This window comes from Channa argus, chromosome 10, assembly GCF_033026475.1.
Source record: "Channa argus isolate prfri chromosome 10, Channa argus male v1.0, whole genome shotgun sequence".
Classification (NCBI taxonomy): Eukaryota; Metazoa; Chordata; class Actinopteri; order Anabantiformes; family Channidae; genus Channa; species Channa argus.
The window spans coordinates 19,902,888-19,925,935 of NC_090206.1; the positions used below are offsets into that span (position 1 = coordinate 19,902,888).

At 36.8% G+C, this 23,048-nt stretch overlaps 1 protein-coding gene across 5 annotated transcripts; it reads right to left on the reverse strand.

Annotated features, from left to right (window-relative positions):
- Positions 1–308: 308 nt before the first annotated feature.
- Positions 309–22,862, reverse strand: bod1l1 (biorientation of chromosomes in cell division 1-like 1). Of its 5 annotated transcripts, XR_010915401.1 has the most exons (32): positions 22,614–22,862; positions 21,742–21,866; positions 21,355–21,545; positions 20,042–20,521; positions 18,494–18,643; positions 18,152–18,312; positions 17,975–18,071; positions 17,409–17,535; positions 17,236–17,299; positions 15,304–17,128; positions 15,139–15,209; positions 14,916–15,039; positions 14,613–14,741; positions 14,472–14,515; positions 14,344–14,392; positions 14,191–14,249; positions 9,895–9,976; positions 9,559–9,614; positions 9,409–9,484; positions 7,445–7,491; positions 7,114–7,279; positions 6,651–6,727; positions 6,386–6,506; positions 6,004–6,050; positions 5,801–5,879; positions 5,558–5,637; positions 5,294–5,393; positions 4,955–5,096; positions 4,516–4,587; positions 3,217–3,402; positions 2,120–2,272; positions 309–442 (listed from the first exon to the last, which is right to left on the reverse strand). XR_010915401.1 is itself a non-coding variant. In XM_067518762.1 (30 exons), the coding sequence occupies exons 1-30, from the start codon at positions 22,728–22,730 to the stop codon at positions 3,279–3,281; spliced, it is 5,082 nt and encodes a 1,693-aa protein (XP_067374863.1). In that variant the 5' UTR covers positions 22,731–22,862; the 3' UTR covers positions 2,700–3,278. The 5 variants fall into 5 exon arrangements, 2 of the variants coding, with proteins under 2 accessions (XP_067374863.1, XP_067374864.1); XR_010915400.1 differs by lacking the exon at positions 309–442 and having other exon boundaries at positions 1,275–2,272; XM_067518762.1 differs by lacking the exons at positions 309–442; positions 2,120–2,272 and having other exon boundaries at positions 2,700–3,402.
- Between the last annotated feature and the right edge of the window lie 186 nt (positions 22,863–23,048).

Consider the following 23,048-nt stretch of genomic DNA (forward strand, 5'->3'; position numbering starts at 1 on the left):
AAGGATCCCCTCCACTCAAAACCCACAGTTACCTCGATTCCAGTTGACAGCTGTGTGAAACCGCCATCTTTCCACAGTTCTCTGATGAATAAACTGCACTGCTACCCACCAGCAGACCTGCATAACTGGAAAAGAAGGAGATGTGAGGAGGTTTGAGGCACTTTAACAGTGATACAAGACACCAACAACATAAAGTTTTTCCTATACTGCCCTCATGTCTAGATGCCAACGAAGCAATTGTGGTGCACTGCCAGGACCCCCCCCATTATCACAGAATCTGGAGGTCTTGAAATGTGGCTTTAGCCTCTTCAGATGAAGGCACACAAACGTCAGGTTGTTGCAGAGTTGAACTCAAAGTGGAATTTGTGTTGTTGGATTTGTTTTGCACTGCAGGAGGCTTTTGAATCTCTTTTCTGTGGCATATCCGTCAGCCGCATCAAACCTGTAACAAATTATGTCACTACAGGGGCTGAAAAGCTTACAAATTTTGCCAAAACACTTTCAATAACACATTTTTAGTTTGTGCATCCTTCTTAACATATCTTCTGCAAGGCTGAAGAATATTGAGTTTAATTCAAGCAAGACCATATTAGTTTTCAATTAAAAAATAAATTAGGAATTATTGTTGTGGTCTCTTCAGACATTTTGAATATAACGTATGTTTTATTATAATGCATCAAATTGAACTCAGCAAACCCACATACAGTTACAAATTGTAAAAATACAATTAAAATTGATTTGTCAGTTCACTTAAACTTAGGTCTATCTGACAAAAGTACAATGAAAATTTTCAGTGTTTTAAATGTGTACTTTGCAAATATTGCAAATATAATAAGTAAATTTAGAGTTCAGAAAAAAAATTTTGGACATAGGGTTTGTAGATACACTAATATTAGTAAGATTCTAAGACAGACAGTTGTAGATCCAGTGACGACATCTTTTTTTTTTCAAAAACAGTCTTACATCTATGTTTATATTCCCAAGTAAAGTGGTTCTAATTTATATTTCTGTTTTTGTAACCTCAACCACTACTTAAACATTTTTAAAACGATGACTGTGATGTTGTTGGCAATTAGTAAAATATTCAAATACAATTATTACAATAGCATACTGTATATGGAAATGTTAAAAAAAAGTACAGACTAAAAAAACAATAAAATAAAATAAAATTGGTTCATTCAGTAGGTCATATTTTAATTTATGCCACAAACTAAAATGAGCAAAATCTTGATAAACTTAATAAAATTGCTCCAAGTTTAAACAAATTAATTGAATGAGTGGAGTGGAGTGATTTGTGCAGAAGCAGTTATAAATAAGTTAGATTTTGAATCAAGTAATGGTGCTCTTTTATTTTCTTGTTGTGAGGTCCTTGCTGAGCTGTGGGCTGTCCTTCCTAGCACACATAAAACCTGTTGCCCATAAATCTGTTGAATGTGCCTCGCACCACTAAGGCTCGCAGTAGAAACACGTTTGGCAAAATTCAAAAATCATTTTGGACCACAATGCAAACGACTATAATAAAATGACGTCTCAAGTCTCTCCAATGGCATCAGTGAGTGAAAGGAGCGCTGTTTGTCTGCCAGACCTGGTGGCTAAATGGAAGCTGATCCAAACCTTTAACTGGGACATGTTGGGGTAATATTTTAAAGTTTGGATTGCAGCAACAGGAAATACCTGAGAGAGGTACACCTTGAAGGAATCAAATTTAGCAATTCACAGAAATGGTTGGAAAACTTCAACCAGAGAACTTGGGCTTTCCGTAAACCACTCTCCAAACTTTCTAGATCCCCTAAGTTCAGGTGCAGTGATTAAAGCCTCAGAATGTGTTAATGACGGTGGAATATTTCATTCTTAGTTTGTCAGTTTTATCCCCCATTAGCAGGCAGGAATGTCCTCTCCTCTTCCCAACTCCACAGTGATTGGTTAATGTTTTTGCCTATTTCCACATTACAGACAGCACATCCATTTAGGACACAGAGGAGATAACATTTGAGACATAATAGGGGTGAATTAATAAAGAAATCTGTATATTCTGGTCTGTGCTATAGTTTATCTTTTCATAAACAAAGATTTCAGCTGGAAAATCAAAAGCAGTTTGGATTGCCTTTAAGGTACGTACCAATGGCTTTCTTGGAAAACAGGAAAGATGAAAACCATCACGAAGGCAGCAGTAATATGGATTAACTGCATGCTATCCAAAACTTCTTAAAAGTCAAATTAAAACAGATCAATTTCCAAAGTTCATTGTCTTCTGGGGCTCTGATAAACGTTGCTGCAAAAAATGAGTTATAAAAATGCACACAATTTTAAGCATTAAAAGAAACTTTAAGTGGGGATAAAATCCTGAATTTTTACACAATAAATGCAACATAAGTGAAACAAATAAAAATTATAATTACCAAACTACAATAAGAGCCCTGAGTCGATTATATTTGTTTGACAATAAAAAAGGAAGTTTCTGTATTTTATGAAACAAATGTAATGTATACATTGACAGGTATTAAACAATAACATTTTAAGACGTAGTTAACTCTAAAACTATACAAATGACAGGGTTACTGCAGTGGGTTTTGCTACTAATATGTTATGAAGAAAACCTTAGAGAAACTGTTCATGTCTGGTTTTGTTTCCCTGTCAGTGGCTAATACTGATGTTGTTTTAACAGAGGTATACAAACCAATACAAAAACAACACACACCTCTTTACCCTCTTATTACCAAGTATAAAAAAAAACAAAAAAAAAACTCATTCATGGAATGAATATTTTGTAATAAAATTCACAATGAATGCTGAGATGCTTCCCAGCGATTTCTATGTACAAGTGTTTCCAAGTACATTACATGAATGTAACAGTGGACACTGAATCAATCTGGACTCTGGCTGACGACTAATTTCAATTCACCGTCTACATCTCAAAGCACGACTAGGCTGCATGTTAGGCCTCCGATTTGCCTGAAATGCTCTGGTTCACTGGGCATTACTGAATAAACGACATAATGACGATGTCTGATCCAAACCATATGGGCAGAGTCCACCGCTGTCAGAGAAAGTATTCTGGAGGGATTCTTGCACAGATCCTCAGGCTTACACTCAACCATCACAGGAGAGTGTCTAATACTATCCAGAGCTTTTTAATATCTACAGTCAATGAAGCAGAAACAGCTTTGCATGCAAACAGATGGCAGAGGCTCTCTGACCCACGACAACAAAACTGACTTAAATATGGAGTGCAGAAATAACACTGCTGGGCCAAACAGGTCCGCCGCTGTTAGGGGGTTTTAGCGTTTGGCTCTCTTAGACGGGGGCTCCTCTGATTTCTGTCCTGCCCGAGTTCGAACCACAGGAGGGCTGGCCTCCCGTTTACGGCCCCCCTTTGCCGCTGCTGCTTGGCCCCTCGTTCCCCTGCAGGAGGGAAACAAGAAGCAAGCGTCAGTCAGTTTGTCTAAAGTGTCACATTAAGTGCTGTAAAAATATGTCTTTGTTAATTCAAGAGTTATTTGTAAAAAGTGTTGCAATAACCAGTATATGTACAAAGATTGGGGTTTGGCATGTGTGCGAAACCCCTGGTTAGAAAAAAAAACAGCAGAGCAGGCAAATTTAAAAAAAACAAAAAAAACATTTAACTGCAATCTTAGTTTAAAAACTAAAACTGGAGCATTTTTCCTAGATCTGACTTGAACCTAAAAATGAGCTGAATTATAAAAACTATACATATATTGCTGAAGGGTAAATATGTATCCACAGCTGAAGGGTTTAAAACGTCGTGGAAAATAATCAGCAACTATTTTATTTATAAGTTAATTGATATATTGTATCTTTCTAGCAAGAATGTCAAATAATCCCATGTTGATAATTCTTCAGTGTAGTGATTTTCTGTTTTTCTGTCCTCTGTGCCGATAAAGTAGATGCCTTCAGATTCATACTTTAGAAAGGTGTCTTAACCATTTTGTAAAATTACATTCTTACGATTTCCTAAACCTAACAATTAAAGAGTTAATCAATAGAACAATGTTCAGAGGAATCGATAAAAAAAATAATAATTACAATTTACAATTAGGATTATTTACAATTTTTTAGTTTCTGTATCCTGAGATACAGAAAATTTGTGTAATGAATGTATTCTGTAAAAAAAAGTTATTATTTAAAATACTTGTTTACATTTTATTTACAAATAATTTATGAATGTGTGGATATTCTTATTCTGAAATGTTACACAAAAGCATAATAAGTACAAAAAGCAAATCATGCAGTCTTTCAAAATACTGTCAGTATAAAAAAAAACATCATCAAATCAAACTTTATTTATTTTATTGTTTCTTTTCTTATAAATGCTTTTTTTTTTAAAATAGCTTAGTCGTCACAAAATTATGTCCTATATTTTATTTTGGGAACTAATGACTCAAAAATATCCCAAAATTACGGGAAAACTTTCAGCAAAATGTTCCCTTTCACAGTTTTGGTCAGACGCCCCTTTAAGCTCATTCATTATTCTGCACCTCAATGAGACAAACTCACCGTGTGCCAGCTGCGGTCTCCTCTTTACCGCTCTGTCGACTTGCCCGGGTGGATGGTTTACTTGGCTTGTTCCTGAGGAGCAAAAAAAACAAATATGAAACAACAGTTGTTGCTTTAGTACTGAATCTACCCAGCTCTCATTTCATATGTGATGGTTCTTCAGAACGCAAATATTCATCACCTCTGACTTCAGATGACACATTTATTGTAGGTGCTTTGGGAATATATTGTATTCTCCACAGTGTTATTAAATGTGAATTAATTTATAATAATTACTTATCTTTAGTACAATTTTATATAAATATATATCCTGTTAACAAGCAAACAAATTAACAGTTCAAATAAACTATAGCACAACTTAGAGCCAGTCAGAAATTGAAGTGATTACACCATCACATTTTAATTACTATTACTGTTGTGACAGCTGTTTCTAAGTTACTTTTCAGCCTCAAGACGAGATGCTGAGCGTGTTGTAGCTCTCGTAGCAGTTTCTTTTTCTTCCTCCTCTTTATCTCCATCCTCTTCCTCCTCCTCATCATTCTGCTCACTTTTTTTTCCTTCTGCATTTTTGTCCTTTTTATCTACAAGAAACATAATGAATACTCATTGACATCAAGGATTTGTATGTATTTATTAATTATCTATTGATGTATGAACATTTAATTAATATGACATACAATCTTTATTTTTATATATAAAAACCCACACACACACACTTAAATATTCAAATATTACTTACATTCATGGCTATATCTAAATCAACTCTAAGCTTCCTTACCTGAGTCGTCTGTGATGGCTGCTGCCTTTGAGGGCCGTCCCCTCCGAGGGTTTCTCTTTGGAGTGGTCTCTGGGTCCTCTTGCTGTTGCTCCTCCTCAGTCTAAGAAAAATAATATGAGGAAATAAAGCAGTACTGGGTAAAAAGACACAGCTGAAGTTTAAAAAGAAAAAGGCTCAGGAGAATAAAGTGAAGAAGTGCAGCAAAATCAGTGGAGACATATTTAAAATACACAATAGGAATATTTCCAAATACTAATAAGTTACATCATCCAGTTTCTCCTCGCTGCAGCTCTCCTCTTTAACCGCCTCTTGTTCCCCTGATGGGCTCACCGAAGAGAAGCGGCCTGGAAAGGTAATATACAGAGAATAAAACAATCAAAACAACACATTCTCCTGCTAATTTAGTATAAGTCATATAAAATCCAGGCAATTAGTATTTTAGATATGCAAATATATATTTTAAATTTGCCTTAGTGTGTGTTCACATGTATATTTGTGCTTTCTTACTTCTGTCTTTTTCAGGCTCTTGCTCGTTTTGTTCCTGTTGGCTGTCAACCTCATTCAACTCCTTATATTCCTGTGTTTTCTGTACAATAATATATTTAAATAGAATTAACAGAGAAATAGCAATATTGATTGAAAGGTAACTGAGGATTAAGGGGCAGAACAGAAAGACTGAACTAAGACGCAAAGTGAATTTCAAATCTCACCTCCACCTGTATTTCCTCTGACATCGTTCTCTTTACTGCAGGTTTACCTGGAATAGAAATAAGCACATTTTTTGTACATCGTCTCTTTTGTATTTAAGGATCAGCCAGGGAATATTTTAGGAAGTCAAATTAATTTAGATTTTTACAGATTTATAATGGTGATCCCATCAAAATAAAACACAATCCTCTGAAATGCCCTGAAATGTACGATTTAGCTGTTGAGATTTGTCACCAGCAGACATGCAGTATCACCCCCCCCCCCCCCCCCCCCCTGTACTTCGCCTCATTTAAAGAAAAAAAAAAAAAGAAACTATTCATAGAGGAAGGAAAGTGCATACATAAAGTGTGATTTCCACACTATATTTTAAAAATACAAACTTACTGGTGTAAGTTGTCTCTTTGGAGTCAGAGCTTCCAGCAACTTCAGTGTCCTCTGGAACAACAGTCAGCAGATTGCCCTGACTTTGACCACTGTTCTTTGGTGCACTTTCCTCTTCAGTTTTCTATGAAACATTGCACAAATTTGTACTCCACAAAAGATTATTGATTTTTTTAAGCACTTCCTTGGTTTAAAAAAAGCAAAGAAACAAGCAAAAAAACCCACATTCTAATATGACAAAAAACACAATGCACTTTACTTAACAAACCTCTTCTGGCTTCCCTGATGACATTTTATCACTGGTCTCGACATCTTCTTTCTCCTCTTTGTTCTCATTATCTGGGGCTAAAACCAAAATGGCTTCATCACTTAAAGCAGACTTACTATGTGTTACATAGTAACATTATGTAAAAAGAAAAAAGATTTATTCATATTTGAATTGCATCTCAAAAAGAACTGATTTAATTTAAGTTACATTGGTCAAATATTTGATGAAACCATTTTATTCTCAAGCATCCTTTTTATATTATAACTACAAAATTTAAATGGTTCAGATATGAGAGAGTAGAATGTTAAATTTGAATGTAACTGATTGAAACATTATGAATAATTTCTAACAGTGATCAAGCAGGCGATTCACAAGATTTTTACAAATGAGGTTTCTCAAAACAACTTTGTTTTTTTCCCCCCTTCTTACACCTTAAATCATAGTGATAAGATACCCAGCTTACCAGCTATGGCTTCTTTGGGTGGAGCTCCTGAATGTCTTTCCCTGTGGTCTGTCTCATCTGATTTCCCAGTTTCTTTAGTTTGATCCTGTTCTGTCTCCTCTGTGGTTCTGGGTGATTGCCCCGTGCATGGTGAATTGACTTCAACGGCCTTCACCTGCTCAGTTTCCTGGAGAGAAAAAGTCCATGTGCAAAACAATGTGGATCCATATTGTAGAAAAACAGATGTCAAGAACTTGTACCTGCATACAGTTATTTCTTTAAACAGACTGAGCACCACTGTTTTAGCTACATGGTAATTCTTGTTGAGCAAAAACACAGTTTTTGTATTTACCTCAGCTGACGGCTCCTTATAACTTTCGTTATCATTTCTGTCATCTCCTAAAGCATAAAGAAAAAGATGAATCAGCACATTACGTTTTTAAATTGTTGCATTGTGATGTTTTTTAATAGACCGGATGTATACAATTTAAAATGTAATCACAAATGTTGTAAGTGGTTTAAACCTGTATAGCGTAACAAATTATTATAATTTTAATTATTGATAATAGCAACAGTTCAAGGTGTCGACTTTTTAAGACTCTTAAATGTAATATTAAGTGATACTAAAAGACCATAAAATGACCATAAATGTTTGATTCCACCACCTTGATCCCCATTATCACATTATCAGTTTGCATTTCCAGAACCTGGCTTTAATAACGACAAGGAAGTGTTGTTCATCACTTTTTGTTGAACTTTTAACCCTTTCCATAAACGACCTACAACCCCAATTCAAAAAAATTTGGGAGATGTGAAAACAAATTAAAAAAAGAATAAAATGATTGGCAAATCTAATCAACCCATATTTTATATGTTGAACTATTAGCTCATTTTGAATGAGCGGGGGAAACAAAACAAAAGGCTGCAAAAGTAATTGCCGCAAATCAAAAAGAAATGGAGGAGCATTTAAAAATGAATTAACTGGCAACAGGTCAGTAACATTGGTATAAAAAGGAGCATTTCAGAGAAGCAGAACCTCTAGAATGTTTAGGTGGGCAGAGGTCACCAAGCTGCAAAAAACTGTGCCACAAAATTATGGAACAATTTCAGAAAATCATCTACAGCATATCAAAAGATTCAGAGAATCCTGTGCGCAAGGGACAAGGCTCAAGGTCAAAACTGGATGTGCTTGATCTTTGGGCCCTCAGGCAGCACTGCATTGAAAACCGACATGATTCTCTACTGGACATCTCTGCATGGGCTCAGGAACTTCCAGAAATCACTGTCTGTGAGCACAGTTCACTGTGCAATCCACAAATGTTAAAGCTGTATCATGCAGAGAAGAAGCCATATGTGAACATGATCCAGAAACGCTGCAGTGTTCTCTGGGCCAAAGCTCATTTAAAATGGTCTGAGGCAAATTGGAAAACTGTTCTGTGGTCATATGAATCAAAATTTTAAATTCTTTGTGGAAACCATGGACCGTGTCCTGTGGACTAAAATGGAGAGGGACCATCCAGCTGGTTATCTCCCATCTAGACAATTTCAGTGAATATTTCAGCAAGATAATGCTAAACCAAACACTGCATCCATCATAACACCATGACTTCACAGGAGAAGAGTCTGGGTGCTGAACTGGCCTGCCTGCACTCCAGACCTTTCATTAATAGAAAACATTCGGCACATGATAAAATAAAACATCTAGCAACAAAAGCCCAGGACTGTTTTCAGCTAGAATCCTGCATCAGACAGGAATAGGACAACATTCCTCTCCTAAAACTGAAGAAACTGGTTTCCTCACTTCCCAGACATTTACAGAAAGTTGATACAAGAAGAGGGGAAGCTGCACAATGGTAAACACCACCCTGTTCCATCTTTTGAGGTGTGTTGCTGTCATCAAATTCAAAGTGAGCTAATATTTTCCATGAAATGTAAAAAATGTCAACATTTGATATGTTGTTTATGTTCTATTGTGAATAAAATATTGGTTGATGCGATTTGCAAATCATTGAATTCTGTTTTTATTTACGTTTTACACATCTACCCCCCTTTGTTAGAATTGGGGTTTTAGTACGCTAGCTATCAACACCGTATTTTAACTAAGCAGTGCCAAAAATATAAATTGTACTACTTCAGTGTGACAGCCCAGAGCAATTCTGATGTCTATGTCTATGTGACCATGAAACATTTAGGACTAATCAAATCTGAATTTAAGACAATGTAATATGTACATTGAAGACTTAAAGACCTCTAGCTACCCTGATGCAACTTTGCAACTTCAGGTGTAAGTTCGAAAGTAGATGTCAGTTAAATTACCAGATTTTTTCACTGCTGCAGCTTTTTGAGTGGACGGCTTTCGTTTTTGTCTTCCTCTTTCTTCCATTGTTTCTTCCTGCAAAGCAAAAACAGTGTTAGCACAAGATATACAATACTGATAGCTAATTTAATAAAGAAACAAACACACACCTTTTCTGATAGGTCTGATCCCTTATCATCCTGGCCATCTCTGCTGGAGACATTACCTATAAATAAATAAAAATACCAATGACTGCCAGTGTCTACAGTGTCGGAACGGGAAATAACTTTGAATAAAAATCTGTCCCAGTTTTAGATCTCTAAAGGTGGAGTAAGTTCTTACTAATACATTATCCAAAAACAATCTGAAAAATTACAATAGGCAAACAGTTCAGCCTCTAAAATAGTCTGGTGACTGTCACATTTCCCAAACAGTAAATAGCTTTACAAGTCAGATAATTGTATAAACAAAAATTCATTACAAAGTTAAACAAAATCCCAACTTACTGATTTGTTTTACTAATTTTGGTGGACTACCAGGTTCATCTTCTCTGTCCTCTTCAGTCTTGTCTGGAATATCAATTTCCATCTAAACAAAATTGATAAGATCCACAAATCAACTATGTAAAATAGCATAAAGTAACTAGAAAAGGCAATTTCCAAGGAAATTACGTGGGAGAGCTGTTAAGTCGCCCGGTAGAGGCCGACCGCTCAGAAGCTGCTGAGAGCAGAGGCGTTTGTACGTTCAAAGCCGCAAACGCTGAAGAGAGATAAATACAAACAAAAAGAGAAAGAAGAAGATGACAAGAAAAGGAAAAAATCCAAAATCCCAGGAAAAGTTGAATTCAGAAAAGAAAAAAAGTAGAAAGTAACAATGGAGGAAGTAAATAAGTAAAAAGTTGATATTTAAAGTGTAAAGAAACAGAAAAAGAAGCAAAGTAAAAAGTTCCTATTGAAAGTGTAAAGAAAAAAGTAAGAAGTGAAAAAGCAACAACTTGATTAACAAAAGTGGAAAGAAGTAGTAATAAACAAAGGAAAAGGTAAATATTCCCAAAGTTAAAAGAAACAAAAAAAGAAGCAAAGTAAAAAAGTTGCTATTAAAGTGTAAAGAAAAAAGCTAGAAGTAACTACTTAGAAATGAAGGAACCATTTTAATGCTGAAAAACTGTTAAAAAGTTGAAAAGAGCTTTTAATTTGAAAGTGTGTTTCCTGTCTGTGTGGTAGTTTGTGTGTCCACTGTAGGGAGACTTCAAAACAAACTTATTTTAGCATTTAAATGCTAAATAATTAAAATAAGAATGATAAAAGGCTTTTATTTTGAAAGTGTGTTTCCTGTCTGTGAGGGTGTGTGTAGGGAAACTTCACCACAGTCATTTTAGCATTTAAATGCTAAAAAGTGGATAAAATATTCTGAAAGGCTTTTATTTTGAAAGGGTATTTCCTGTCTGTGAGGGTGTGTGTCTGTGTGTGTCTCCACTGTGTATGTTGAGGGAGAAAAACTCAGGTAAAGTGTGTGGACACAGCTCTGAGGCTGATTACATGACGTCATGCAGCTGTGTCCATTACCATGACAATGACTGCTGCCTGCCTGCTGAGTCATGTGAGCCAAATGCAAAGGCAGGGTGGGAAAGTACTGAGACTATGCCTCGCAAAATGCTCAAAATATGAAAAAGTATTAGTCCTATCGAAACAATTCAAAAACTGTGAGTGACAAAAGGCTTCAATGAACACACTGATGTACTTTATTTGAAGATACTCCATAAAATGAAGGCGTGGTGGCGATTTTAAAACAGCCCCCCGTTTGTGATTTGATTAGAATTTAAGAACCTCTGTTATAATGGGCTCCAATGGGAGTTTCAGCCGGCACTCTCTCTGCTTCTGGACACTTGGAGAAAGAACCATCAGTCCTGTCACTATGAGAGTTACATTTACTGAAAGAAGACAAAAATACCTACATTCTGATGTATAGTTTGTTTATGTAAGATTAAAGTTGACTGAAGGAAAGAAGGAAAAGAGGGAAAAAAGTTGCTAAAAGTGGAAGCTGAAAAGTTAGAGTGCGTGTGATGTCACCCACTCTAGCTGCTCCAACATTCCGCAATACACACTAATGGAAAAGTTGAAAAAGCTCCAAAAGTTGCCTAAAACTAAAACTGCGATTATTCAAAAAGTATAAAAGATAGAAAGAAGCTGATCCACCCAGAAAAAGTTGAAAGGGACTAGACCTGTATAAACTTTAAATGAAGTTTCTACTCCAAAGTATGACGACACAAGAGGCAGATGAAAAGTGGCAAGTTGAAGGGAAATTTTAAGTGCCTTCCATTCATTTTCTATGGGAAAAAAAGTTCATAAAAAGTGAAATATAATAAAAAGTATAAAAGTTATTAATGAGAAAAGTAATACCACCCCTGTCCTAAAAGGGACCTACGTTTAGGAAGTGGAACGAAGTTTCTACGACAAACCGTCTAGGACTAGATAGCGACCGAAAAACGAGCTATAATAATAATAATAATAATAACTAGAAAAGGCAATTTCCAAGGAAATTACGTGGGAGAGCTGTTAAGTCGCCCGGTAGAGGCCGACCGCTCAGAAGCTGCTGAGAGCAGAGGCGTTTGCACGTTCAAAGCCGCAAACGCTGAAGAGAGATAAATACAAACAAAAAGAGAAAGAAAGAAGATGACAATAAAAGAAAAAATCCAAAATACCAAGAAAAGTTGAATTAAGAAAAGAAAAAAAGTAGAAAGTAACAATGGAAGTAAATAGCTAAAAAGGTGATATTTAAAGTGTAAAGAAACAGAAAAAGAAGCAAAGTAAAAAGTTGCTATTGAAAGTGTAAAGAAAAAAGTAAGAAGTGAAAAAGCAACAACTTGATTAACAAAAGTGGAAAGAAGTAGTAAGAAACAAAGGAAAAGGTTAATATTCCCAAAGTTAAAAGAAACAAAGAAAGAAGCAAAGTAAAAAAGTTGCTATTAAAAGTGTAAAGGAAGAAGTGAAAAAGCAACAACTTGATTAACAAAAGTGGAAAGAAGTAGTAAGAAACAAAGGAAAAGGTTAATATTCCCAAAGTTAAAAGAAACAAAAAAAGAAGCAAAGTAAAAAAGTTGCTATTAAAGTGTAAAGAAAAAAGCTAGAAGTAACTACTTAGAAATGAAGGAACCATTTTAATGCTGAAAAACTGTTGAAAAAAAAAAGTTGAAAAGAGCTTTTAATTTGAAAGTGTGTTTCCTGTCTGTGTCTGTGTGGTAGTTTGTGTGTCCACTGTAGGGAGACTTCAAATCAAACTCATTTTAGCATTTAAATGCTAAATAATTAAAATAAGAATGATAAAAGGCTTTTATTTTGAAAGTGTGTTTCCTGTCTGTGAGGGTGTGTGTGTAGGGAAACTTCACCACAAAGTCATTTTAGCATTTAAATGCTAAAAAGTGGATAAAATATTATGAAAGGCTTTTATTTTGAAAGTGTTTTTCCTATCTGTGAGGGTGTGTGTGTAGGGAAACTTCACCACAAAGTCATTTTAGCATTTAAATGCTAAAAAGTGGATAAAGTATTATGAAAGGCTTTTATTTTGAAAGGGTATTTCCTGTCTGTGAGGGTGTGTGTCTGTGTGTGTCTCCACTGTGTCTGTTGAGGGAGAAAAACTCAGGTAAAGTGTGTGGACACAGCTCTGAGGCTGATTACATGACGTCATGCAGCTGTGTCCGTTACCATGACAATGACTGCTGCCCGCTGCCCGCCTGCTGAGTCATGTGAGCCAAATGCAAAGGCAGGCTGGAAAAGTGCTGAGACTATGCCTCGCAAAATGCTCAAAATATGAAAAAGTATTAGTCCTATCGAAACAATTCAAAAACTGTGAGTGACAAAAGGCTTCAATGAACACACTGATGTACTTTATTTGAAGATACTCCATAAAATGAAGGCGTGGTGGCGATTTTAAAACAGCCCCCCGTTTGTGATTTGATTAGAATTTAAGAACCTCTGTTATAATGGGCTCCAATGGGAGTTTCAGCCGGCACTCTCTCTGCTTCTGGACACTTGGAGAAAGAACCGTCAGTCCTGTCACTATGAGAGTTACATTTACTGAAAGAAGACAAAAATACCTACATTCTGATGTATAGTTTGTTTATGTAAGATTAAAGTTGACTGAAGGAAAGAAGGAAAAGAAGGAAAAAAGTTGCTAAAAGTGGAAGCTGAAAAGTTAGAGTGCGTGTGATGTCACCCACTCTAGCTGCTCCAACATTCCGCAATACACACTAATGGAAAAGTTGAAAAAGCTCCAAAAGTTGCCTAAAACTAAAACTGCGATTATTCAAAAAGTATAAAAGATAGAAAGAAGCTGATCCACCCAGAAAAAGTTGAAAGGGACTAGACCCGTATAAAGTTTAAATGAAGTTTCTACTCCAAAGTATGACGACACAAGAGGCAGATGAAAAGTGGCAAGTTGAAGGGAAATTTTAAGTGCCTTCCATTCATTTTCTATGGGAAAAAAAGTTCATAAAAAGTGAAATATAATAAAAAGTATAAAAGTTATTAATGAGAAAAGTAATAGCATAGATCTCCTAAAAGAGACCTACGTTTAGGAAGTGGAACGAAGTTTCTACGACAAACCGTCTAGGAGGAGATAGTGACCGAAAAACGGCGAAATAATAATAATAAAGAAAAGGATCTCATAAGTGTGAGAGCTGTGCTTACAGCTCTCCCACTAATAAAGAAAAGGATCTCAATAGTGTGAGAGCTGTGCTTACAGCTCTCCCACTAACTAAATGACCAATACAGACATTTGAACAGTTAAACAGCTTATCCACCTACCATTTGTGAATCACTCTTCTCTACAATTTCTTCTTTCACCTTCCTACTCTCAGCTTCACCTAGTGGTGAAAAGAATTGGGTTTAAAAATGTTTTCTTGATGATTTAGACAGATTTTATGTCCATATAGTTTTTTTAAAAAAGAAAAGCCTTACTCTCAACAATGTCCATGTTGGATTGGTCCTCCTCACCTGCCACATGTGTCTATGTATATTTAAGAGAGATAATGTTTCATTAAAAGATTATAATTTAAGAAAGAACTAAACCATGAATGGGGCCTCACCTTGGGGCTGGTCATTGTATCTGAAACATCTGGCTCTGCTTGCTCTAAAGAAACAATAAGATTGCCAAATCAATCAATCAATCAATCAATCAATCAAAACTCCTATTATTCTTTTCAACCAGACTGTTTTCAAGCTCTCACCTAGTTCACCGGACATTTCTGTTGACACGGTGGACATTTCTTGTTCTGTGGTACTAGATAAGGCAGATACTGCATTTTCCCCTGTGGTTCCTCTGACCTCTTCTGGTTCAGATACGACATCAGCAGCAGCTGAAATATAATAGGAAATATAATAAAGTCAATTAACATAATGAGGTTGATGGCTGTCTTTTAAAATGATCTTTAATCAAATCTTTAACTTCACATTGGAAATGAGAAAACATGTCGTTTGAAAGACTTAAACACATAAAAATGTCACACTCAATAGGAGATAAGAAGCTTTACCATCTTTGCCAGCTGCTGGTAGTGACAGTTCATCAAGTAGATGCTTTTCTGGAGGAATTTCTGTCTTTGTGTCTTTATGCTCATTCAAAGAACCTTGGCAAACATTTGAAGTAGTGTCATCCTCCTATTTATAAAACAAAAGACAGATTTAACTGTAAAAAGCTAAGATAGGGGTACCCTGCATTACAAAGACATTTTCATTTTAGAAATATGACATATTTACCTGTGGAGCAAACATCTTAGATGTTTCAACCTCTGATTTGCCCATTTCTTTCTCTGACTTTTCAGATTCATCTATAAGAGAAACATAATTTAGCTTTTTAAATCATAAAAAATTGGAATCATATCAGGGGGCTAATAAATCATTTGCATGTTTTTTTTAATGTACCTGTATTGTACAGGTTTTCCTCAGTAAGCTCAACCACATGTTGAGGTGGAGCTGGTAACGTCTCAGTGGCTGTGAACCCTGTTTCAGCAGCTGTTTGCACATCCATTGGCAGATGCTGTACATCTTCAGTTGCAGTTACTTCCATTAGTTGTGGAGTGGATGGATTCACCTCTGGTTCGTCCCTTGTATCTTGACTGATTAGGCTAGAGGACACAGTGCTGTCAGGATCCATGGACAGCAGAGTAAGAGCTGCTTCCTTCATCTTCATATCGTCCTGACGCGCCATTTCTGCCGCTACATTTTCTCGAAGGTTTTCAGTTGGAAGTCTGGCCTCTGCTGAGGTACAGACATCAACAAGCGTCAGCAGAGCATCCGCCTCAGCTGGCACAGCGGACATCTCACTGAGTCGTGACTCTGTTTCACTTTCGGGGGGCTCAGGTGTGATGTCGCTCAAAGCATCGCAGGTGTCATCTGAGAACGAGGTGGTGACAGTGGTGGTGACGGGATCAGAGTCTGTGCTTGTGTCTTGGAGAAGAGATTGTTTCATTTGGGCTTCTTTTGTCTCAAGACTCAGAGAGGAAACTGAAGAATTTGAGGATTTATCAGACTTTTCCAATTTTTCTTCTTTGAGTGACTTCTTCTCTTCTTGGTTATCGTCTTTCTTTTCTGTGATTTTATCCTTTTCTAGTTTCTTCTTTGCACTCTTAATTTCAGATTTCTCCTGTGAAAGTTCTGCAGAGACTTTTTGCTGTTCTTTTGCAATTCCCTCTTTTTTCTTCTCCTTTGTTGTCTCAGGTTTGCCGATAGACGCTGCACCAGCATTTCTGATTTCAGACCTTTGACCTTTCTTATCGGCCTTAGATAATAATGAAGTCTTTGTTTCCTCTTTAGATTTAGTTTTAGATTTTTCCACAGTCCTTCCCTTTTCTGTGGGTTTAATTCTTTTTGGATCTTTATCTGTTTCAGAGGTAGATTTGTTTGATTTCTGGCTGTCTTGATCTGCTTTAGTCTTCTCCTTCTCAATTTCTTTATTGTCCGTTTTAGATTTGGGCTTTTCTCCTTGACTGTCCTCAGGGTGGCTCTTTGACCTTTTCAGGACTTCTTTAGAGTGTTTATCTTTCTTCTTGCTGCTGTCAGACCCAGGCTCCATATCAGACCGATCCTCAGAGGAACCAGCAGAATCTGGCCGCTGTAGCTGCTTCAAGTCTCTTCTAGCCGTTTTCTCTACTTTCACCTCTTTTTCTTTGCTCTTATCTTTATCTTTTTCCTTTTCCCTAATTTTGTCCTTTTCAGCTTTGGCAGCCTCTGCTGATGAAGATTTCACCTTTTTAGCATCTTTAGGACCCTCGTCAGAAACACCATCTGAAATAGACATCTTTCCCTCTCTTGAATTTCCTGTCATTTTCTTTTCACTTTTAATCTTGGGCTTTTTCTCACCTTTCTCTTCAGATAACACCTTACCACCTTCTTTCTGCTGAGATTCATCTGTTAGATGTTCAGATTTCTTCTCCTGCTTTTGTTTGAGTTTGGCACGGTCACAGGACAGACTGCCTTCTTTCTCTTTCCGTTCCTTAATATGAAGTTCTTTACGAGACAGTCGGTCAAATTTTCCAACTGTGCGTTGTCTGAGAGCCTCTTGGGAACCTTGTTCCAACTCCAGGATGAAGGAGTGAGTTCGACCTTTGTCACAAAGCTTTTTGGTTTCACTGGAGTCTTCTGACATACTGCTGTTTGTCTTTCTGTGCCTTTCATCAGATAATGCTGATTCTGACAGATTCCTAATCAGTTTTGGTTGCGGAGTCTTTGAGGTGATTGATTTCATCTCCTAAATTTAAAATAACATAAAACAACGTTGCTTATTACAACTCATGAATTCATGGATAAATTTGTTATTGTGGTGAAATCAGTTTTTTCCTGGTGTCTTACACATACCACTTTCTTGAATCCTTCTCCTCCTGTATCTCCTTTCTTCTTGTTTGAAACATCCCCCTCTTTCCTGAAAGGCCATAATGTTGCATGCATTTATGTATTGCACATTACAAAAATATTTTACCTTTGACTGTGTTTTAGAACAGCTCTATGAATTTGCACTTTTGAGGACATACCTTGAGTCTAGTTTCCTCTTCCTACTGAGAGCCATTTTCTTCTCCAGAACTTTTCTCTCTTTGCGAGCCTCCTTAGCTCTAGGGCCCTCAAACCCAGCAAGATCTCCACTCTTTTGTTTTTTACTATCTGTAGGAGATTCAGTGGCGGTTATGAGAACACAAAGCTATTTTGAAGGCATATTTAAGTTTAAAACTGGGGCATTTGCAACACAGCGCAACTAAACAAAGTCCACATTACACACTGCAGTTTACTGATAGTGTAAAGACAAAATTTAGACACATTCAGGTAATAAACAACATGCAACCGACATATTCTGCAGAAACATCCTTTTATATAAATGATAAATAACTCCGGCAAAGAGGATATCACAACTACTCAAGATCTGGGCACTGAAACTTTGTGTATTTGTGATGTCGCACAAATGAACCCAAGAGAGACAAAACTTTTTAAATAAAATAACTCAGGCAAATTTTTAAATTTTTTGATGTCCCCGCTCCAGTGTCAACTGTTTTGTCAAGGACCATAAAAAGGACATAAGATGGTAATAAATAAAAGACAGAAAGACCTTGTTCTTCAGCCTGAGCTACTTTCTGTTTGCGTTTTTCTTCCATTCGCTCCCTGTTCTGTTGTCTCTTGAGCAGCCGTTCTTCTTTATCCTTTGCCTAAAAGAACACAGGTGAGGACAGAGCAACAAAGCAGGAAATTAAGAACACAATCCGTATGAAAGGGCTACACAACTCACTGCAGATCTCCGACGTTCTTCGACGGTGACTTCATCATCCGAGTCACTATAATAACGAGAGTAGAGAAAGGGCTTGTGGACGTATGATTTTCGGCGAGGTTTACACTCTTTGTCTTCTTCTCCTGCATCTCCACTTGCACGTTGCGGTTTTGCTCCCTCACCTTGATGAGGCACAGAGAAAAGTAAAATGAATACATTTAAAACAGTAAAATAAAGCACCCGGCCAAGAGCTAAAAATTAAATGTCTGTAGTAGTAGAGGTTAAATTTAACATTTTTTGATCTGCAGTTTAAAATTTGATTAAAAAAATAAATAAAGTCATGCTGAAATAAGAAGTTGAGACCATCTGATGGCAGTTCTCCTTCTTCTGAAGAATCGGACAGCAGCTCTTCATCTTCACTTTCTCCTTCAAATGATGACAGGTCACTGGTGTGGACAGAGCTCACAGTGATGTCGCTCAGGCCTTCCAGGTCAGAATCCTCCAAAGAGTATTCTGCAGCACAAAAAGAGATCAGTCTGTAAACCTTTTAATCTTTAATTCAATTAAACATTTAACACTGCTAATTAAACATTTTCTTTGTCTTCTTCATATATTGTTTTACTGATGTTCCAAAATCAAGGATAAGTAAGAAAATGTAACTGAGTATGTATTATTACTGTAACTGAAGAACTACGGCAATAGCTAGTTAGCCAACTTTCCACAATGCACAACGTGCCTTAGCTGCTCTATGGAACATGTCCCTCTCCTTCAGCTCATCTCTGCTGCACCTACCTGACAATAACTGCTCAATTAGATTTATAGTTTTGTTTCTCAGCTGATTAGAACTGAAACTATCCAAAAATTTAACCGTTGCATATACAAACTTGTGAAAGGTAGTGGTTAGCAGTGGTCCTGTTTACTTTCTTCACTTGCTACTTGACTTTCTCTCCACTTTTGACTCTTCATTAACTCTGAAAAACAAATCTCTTTAAAAAAAAGAATTTAAAAAATGAGTGGGCCTGGTGGCTCATTGATAGAGCACTAAATCCCCAGCCATCAAGGGTGACCTCGGTGACCGGATAAAAATTGTGGCAGGAAGGGCATCCGGCGTAAAAACTCATGCTAAATAAACATGAGGAACAGGTTCCGCTGTGGTGACCCCTGAAGGGACAAGCTGAAAGCTGTTGATAGTCTTTAAATAAGAAAATCTGTCAGTAGTAACGTAACACAAATGTGCACAGTGTTACTGCAACTAGAACTGTTAGTGTACATAATGTTACAGGTTGAAAGCTGAACCTGCAAAAATAATTTACATCACTTAAGATTCACCTATGATCTTGGAACTAACCACTTAATTTCTGATCTTTCATTTGACAGATTACCATTTTAGCTTGGGCAATTGTTTCTTTCCAGTAAATGGTGATTCCCTCATGACATATTCACAGCCCGCTTGGTTATTTATGAAAGGTATGTTTTTTTAAACTCTCACGTAGCACAAGTGGGTGATCAATTGATAGTCAAGATAACAGAGCACATGACTCTGAAGCAGGGATAAAATGTTGCAAAAATGAGCGCTCCTACAATCTGGTCACTGGGCTCATATTTGGTGCATCCTTTTTGCATTTGTGAGCTGGATGCATTGAAGTGACTAAATATGGGTTTTAGAAATTTTAAGATTTTTTAAGGCCTTTAATTAGTACATGTAAATGGAAGACATTTAAGAAGCTAAAACCAGTTAGAATTGAGTATTTTTTTAAAGATGACATTTTAAATTACCTAAATGATAAATTATGGTGATAATTAAGCAAGCTGCACATAAATCCCTTGACACAGAAATGTGGTTTAATCAAGATGTTGAGTATGCACGTTGCAGTACTCAACCTAACTAAAAATACATAAAGAACAACTTACCTTCCTTTATCTTCTCTCTGGCTTTCTGCTTGGCTTGACTTGTGGATTTCTGCTGATCATCATCCTGCTTCTCTTCTGAAGGTTGTCCCGGAACTTTACTTATAGCCTTTTCTTTCTCCTCCTCTTTCTGATCATGAGCTGCTGACTCATCCTCTTCCATCTTCACCTCCTCAATAAACCCCTCTTTTCCTAGATCCATCTGTTCCTCTGTATCCTCTGTTCGCACTTCAAATGCCTGGACCTCTGATGTCATTTTTGCTTCCTCTGCATCATCTAGGTGGATTTCTCCTTCCTCAACAGCAACCATGCCCAGTTCGCTTTGCTCCACCAGGTCCATGGGCTCATCTATATCTTGGCCTTTCCATCCTTTCTCTGTGTCTGAGCAGGCCCTGACACTAGCCTCCTGGTTAAGAGACGTAATGGTGTCCAGGATGGACATGGCATCATTGGCTGCAGTGGTACTTGCTGCAGATGATGAGGCTGTTAACATATGAACACATAATGACAGGTGCTAACTGTTCGAATGTACTGTATGTCAGATACTGTTGATTTAACCGATTTTGACTTAAATCATATTTGCAGCGTTTGTATAGATATTTGTCTACTCTGAGAAGCACACTCCATAGGATATAGTATTAAAGACCTCATAAAGGATGAATTACACTGAAAACATTTTCAGAAATGCTTTTTATGTACGGCGCTCACACGTCCCTCTAAACAGACAGCGTTCCATTCGATCAAATGTGTTAATCCATACTTATTCCAGGCACTTGTGTTACTCTAGGAAACCCCTGCATTATTTATGCCTCATACCCCTTTTTCCCCTACTGGCCCATTTTGGGAAGCACAATCTCCTCATAATGCAGTTTAGATCACACAAATATTTGTTAATTTATGTGTCTTAAACTAAGTACTGGTATCTGTAATGGCTGATCAGGATTGTTGCAAGTTTTCTGGTTTTGTTTACCCCCATCTCATATAGCAGTCAGGGGAAATCTGTAAGATCAATCAATCCTTAATCTTCATAAAAACAAAGCCTATTTTTTCCTGATTAGTCTGCATGAAAGATTATTTTTGTCCAGTAAATTTCTGCTGTCAGCCAGACTGTTGAAGACAGCTTGTACAACTGCCATGTGTCCAGTTAATAGACATGCAGGCCACTGATCCGAGGACAGGAAGTTGGAGCCTATAGTCTGCCTCCAGCTCTCTTTGGTTGTCTTTGGTGTGTGCAAAAAGAGAAAAGTTATTTCTTTCAGACTGACAAAAAGAAATCCATCAAATATTGTAGTTGTGGTTAATAAAGTGTTGTCTACCTTGTTCAGGAATGCTGCTGTCTGGTTTGGACTCTGTTAAAGGTAGTGGGGCTTGTGGCTCTTCAGAGCAGCTGCCAGGTGACAGAAATTCACGGACCACTCTTTCCACCTGTGGCCTGAACATATGGTTAATTTTGGGATCCACTACCTGAGCCACAATTCTGTCCACTCCCTGCTCCAGCATCCCAGATCTAAGAAAGATAGATTGATTGATTGATTGATTGATTGATTTTTGGCAAAAATACACATCACACTATGTATAAATAACAAAGCAAATGAATGCACATTGTTTGAGATTGTTTCAGAATATGTTTTAAAGCTAGACTGTTAGTGTAAGCACTGATGAAGAACAAAAAGGGAAGGAAATATAGCTCCTTTCTCACTTACTGCAGCACAAGCTGCCTGATGTTGTTTCTCAGCTGGTTTTTGTTCAAATGAGGGCTCCATGTGTGATTAGAGAGGTGATTAGAGACAAAGTTGTCCACTCTTTGTTTCAGGTTCAAATAAGCTGGCTGCAAAAAAAAATATTACAGTTTAGGGGCTGCTGTTGAAAATTGTGAAATAATTATTATTATATATTGTGATTGGGTAGCCAACCTTTAAAAAGGCATCAAACTATGAATTTAGGGTATACATACCTAAAAATATAACTGAATACTTTATGATTATCTGTATTTTGTCATTTTCATTAAATGTTCAAGCCCAGTTTGTATGAAAGGAGGAGGGTTACCAATTCAGCACTTAAGCATTTGAGATGTTAATAATTTCAGAAAAAAGGTAAAAGCAGTAACACAGTGTGCCCTCCTTAAACAGGTCTTACTTATTACAGATTGTATGTGGTTACAGAACTTCACCTGCCCTTATCAAGCCTAAACCCTTAACAAACCTCTAAGTTGAACTTTATGCTGTAGTGAACTTATTAAAATATAATAAAAATGTAGCCAAGTTAAGCAAGAAAACAAAAAAGTTAAAACCTAACATTTTTTGAAAACATGGATGACAAATTAATTTCTAACTCTACAGTACAGTAATGACCTACAGATATTGGGGATGTATTTATAATTGGGAGGAGACTCTCGTTTACGTTAGCTTCATTTAGCTAACACATAAACAGTAATATATTAATGTTTCGTGAGTTAACTAGATAGTTAAACGCAAGATGTTAGGCACAAAGGAATATTGCACAACGAAATTAAGCATCCACGTTAATGAAAAAAATAACAATAATAATAGGTTATAAATATAATGTCAATAATTACCTTTGTATCAACATCTGCCAGGCAGTCCCTCCTGAACTGGTCGAAAAGCCCCTGTGTTTTTAAATAACTGACAATCATTGAGACCAGCTGGGGGTCTCCCGGTGGTAAACCAGCCATGTCTCGGTGTAAGTATCTTATAGTTTAATGATCAAAAGCAGTAAGGCTGTCAACACATAAGGTAATAGTCTAACAGAACGCACTAGCTTTATATTATGGTATATGAAATTCGAAGTAACTTTGAACCGGAAAAGGAACAAACTACTTCAAGTGAACCGGAAATGTTTCAAATCATGGGCTTGTTCGATCAAAATAAAAGTTTAGTAGTAATAATATATTCTGGCCAGAGCGGGATCACTTGGAAACCTAAAGAGTAAGCTAGAAGGCAAATCATGTAACGCCAGGTGTACCTCAGAGACACAGTACAAGACAAACATT

Bases quoted from the DNA above. Each gene is read 5' to 3' on its own strand.
- bod1l1 (XM_067518762.1), bottom strand. From the start codon at position 22,730: ATGGCTGGTTTACCACCGGGAGACCCCCAGCTGGTCTCAATGATTGTC. The intron at 17,300-17,408 runs GTATGTCCTCAA...ATGGCCTTTCAG, and splicing joins AAGAGGAAACTAGACTCAAG to GAAAGAGGGGGATGTTTCAA. The intron at 4,588-4,954 runs GTAACTTAGAAA...TTTGCTCCTCAG, and splicing joins TCTCGTCTTGAGGCTGAAAA to GAACAAGCCAAGTAAACCAT.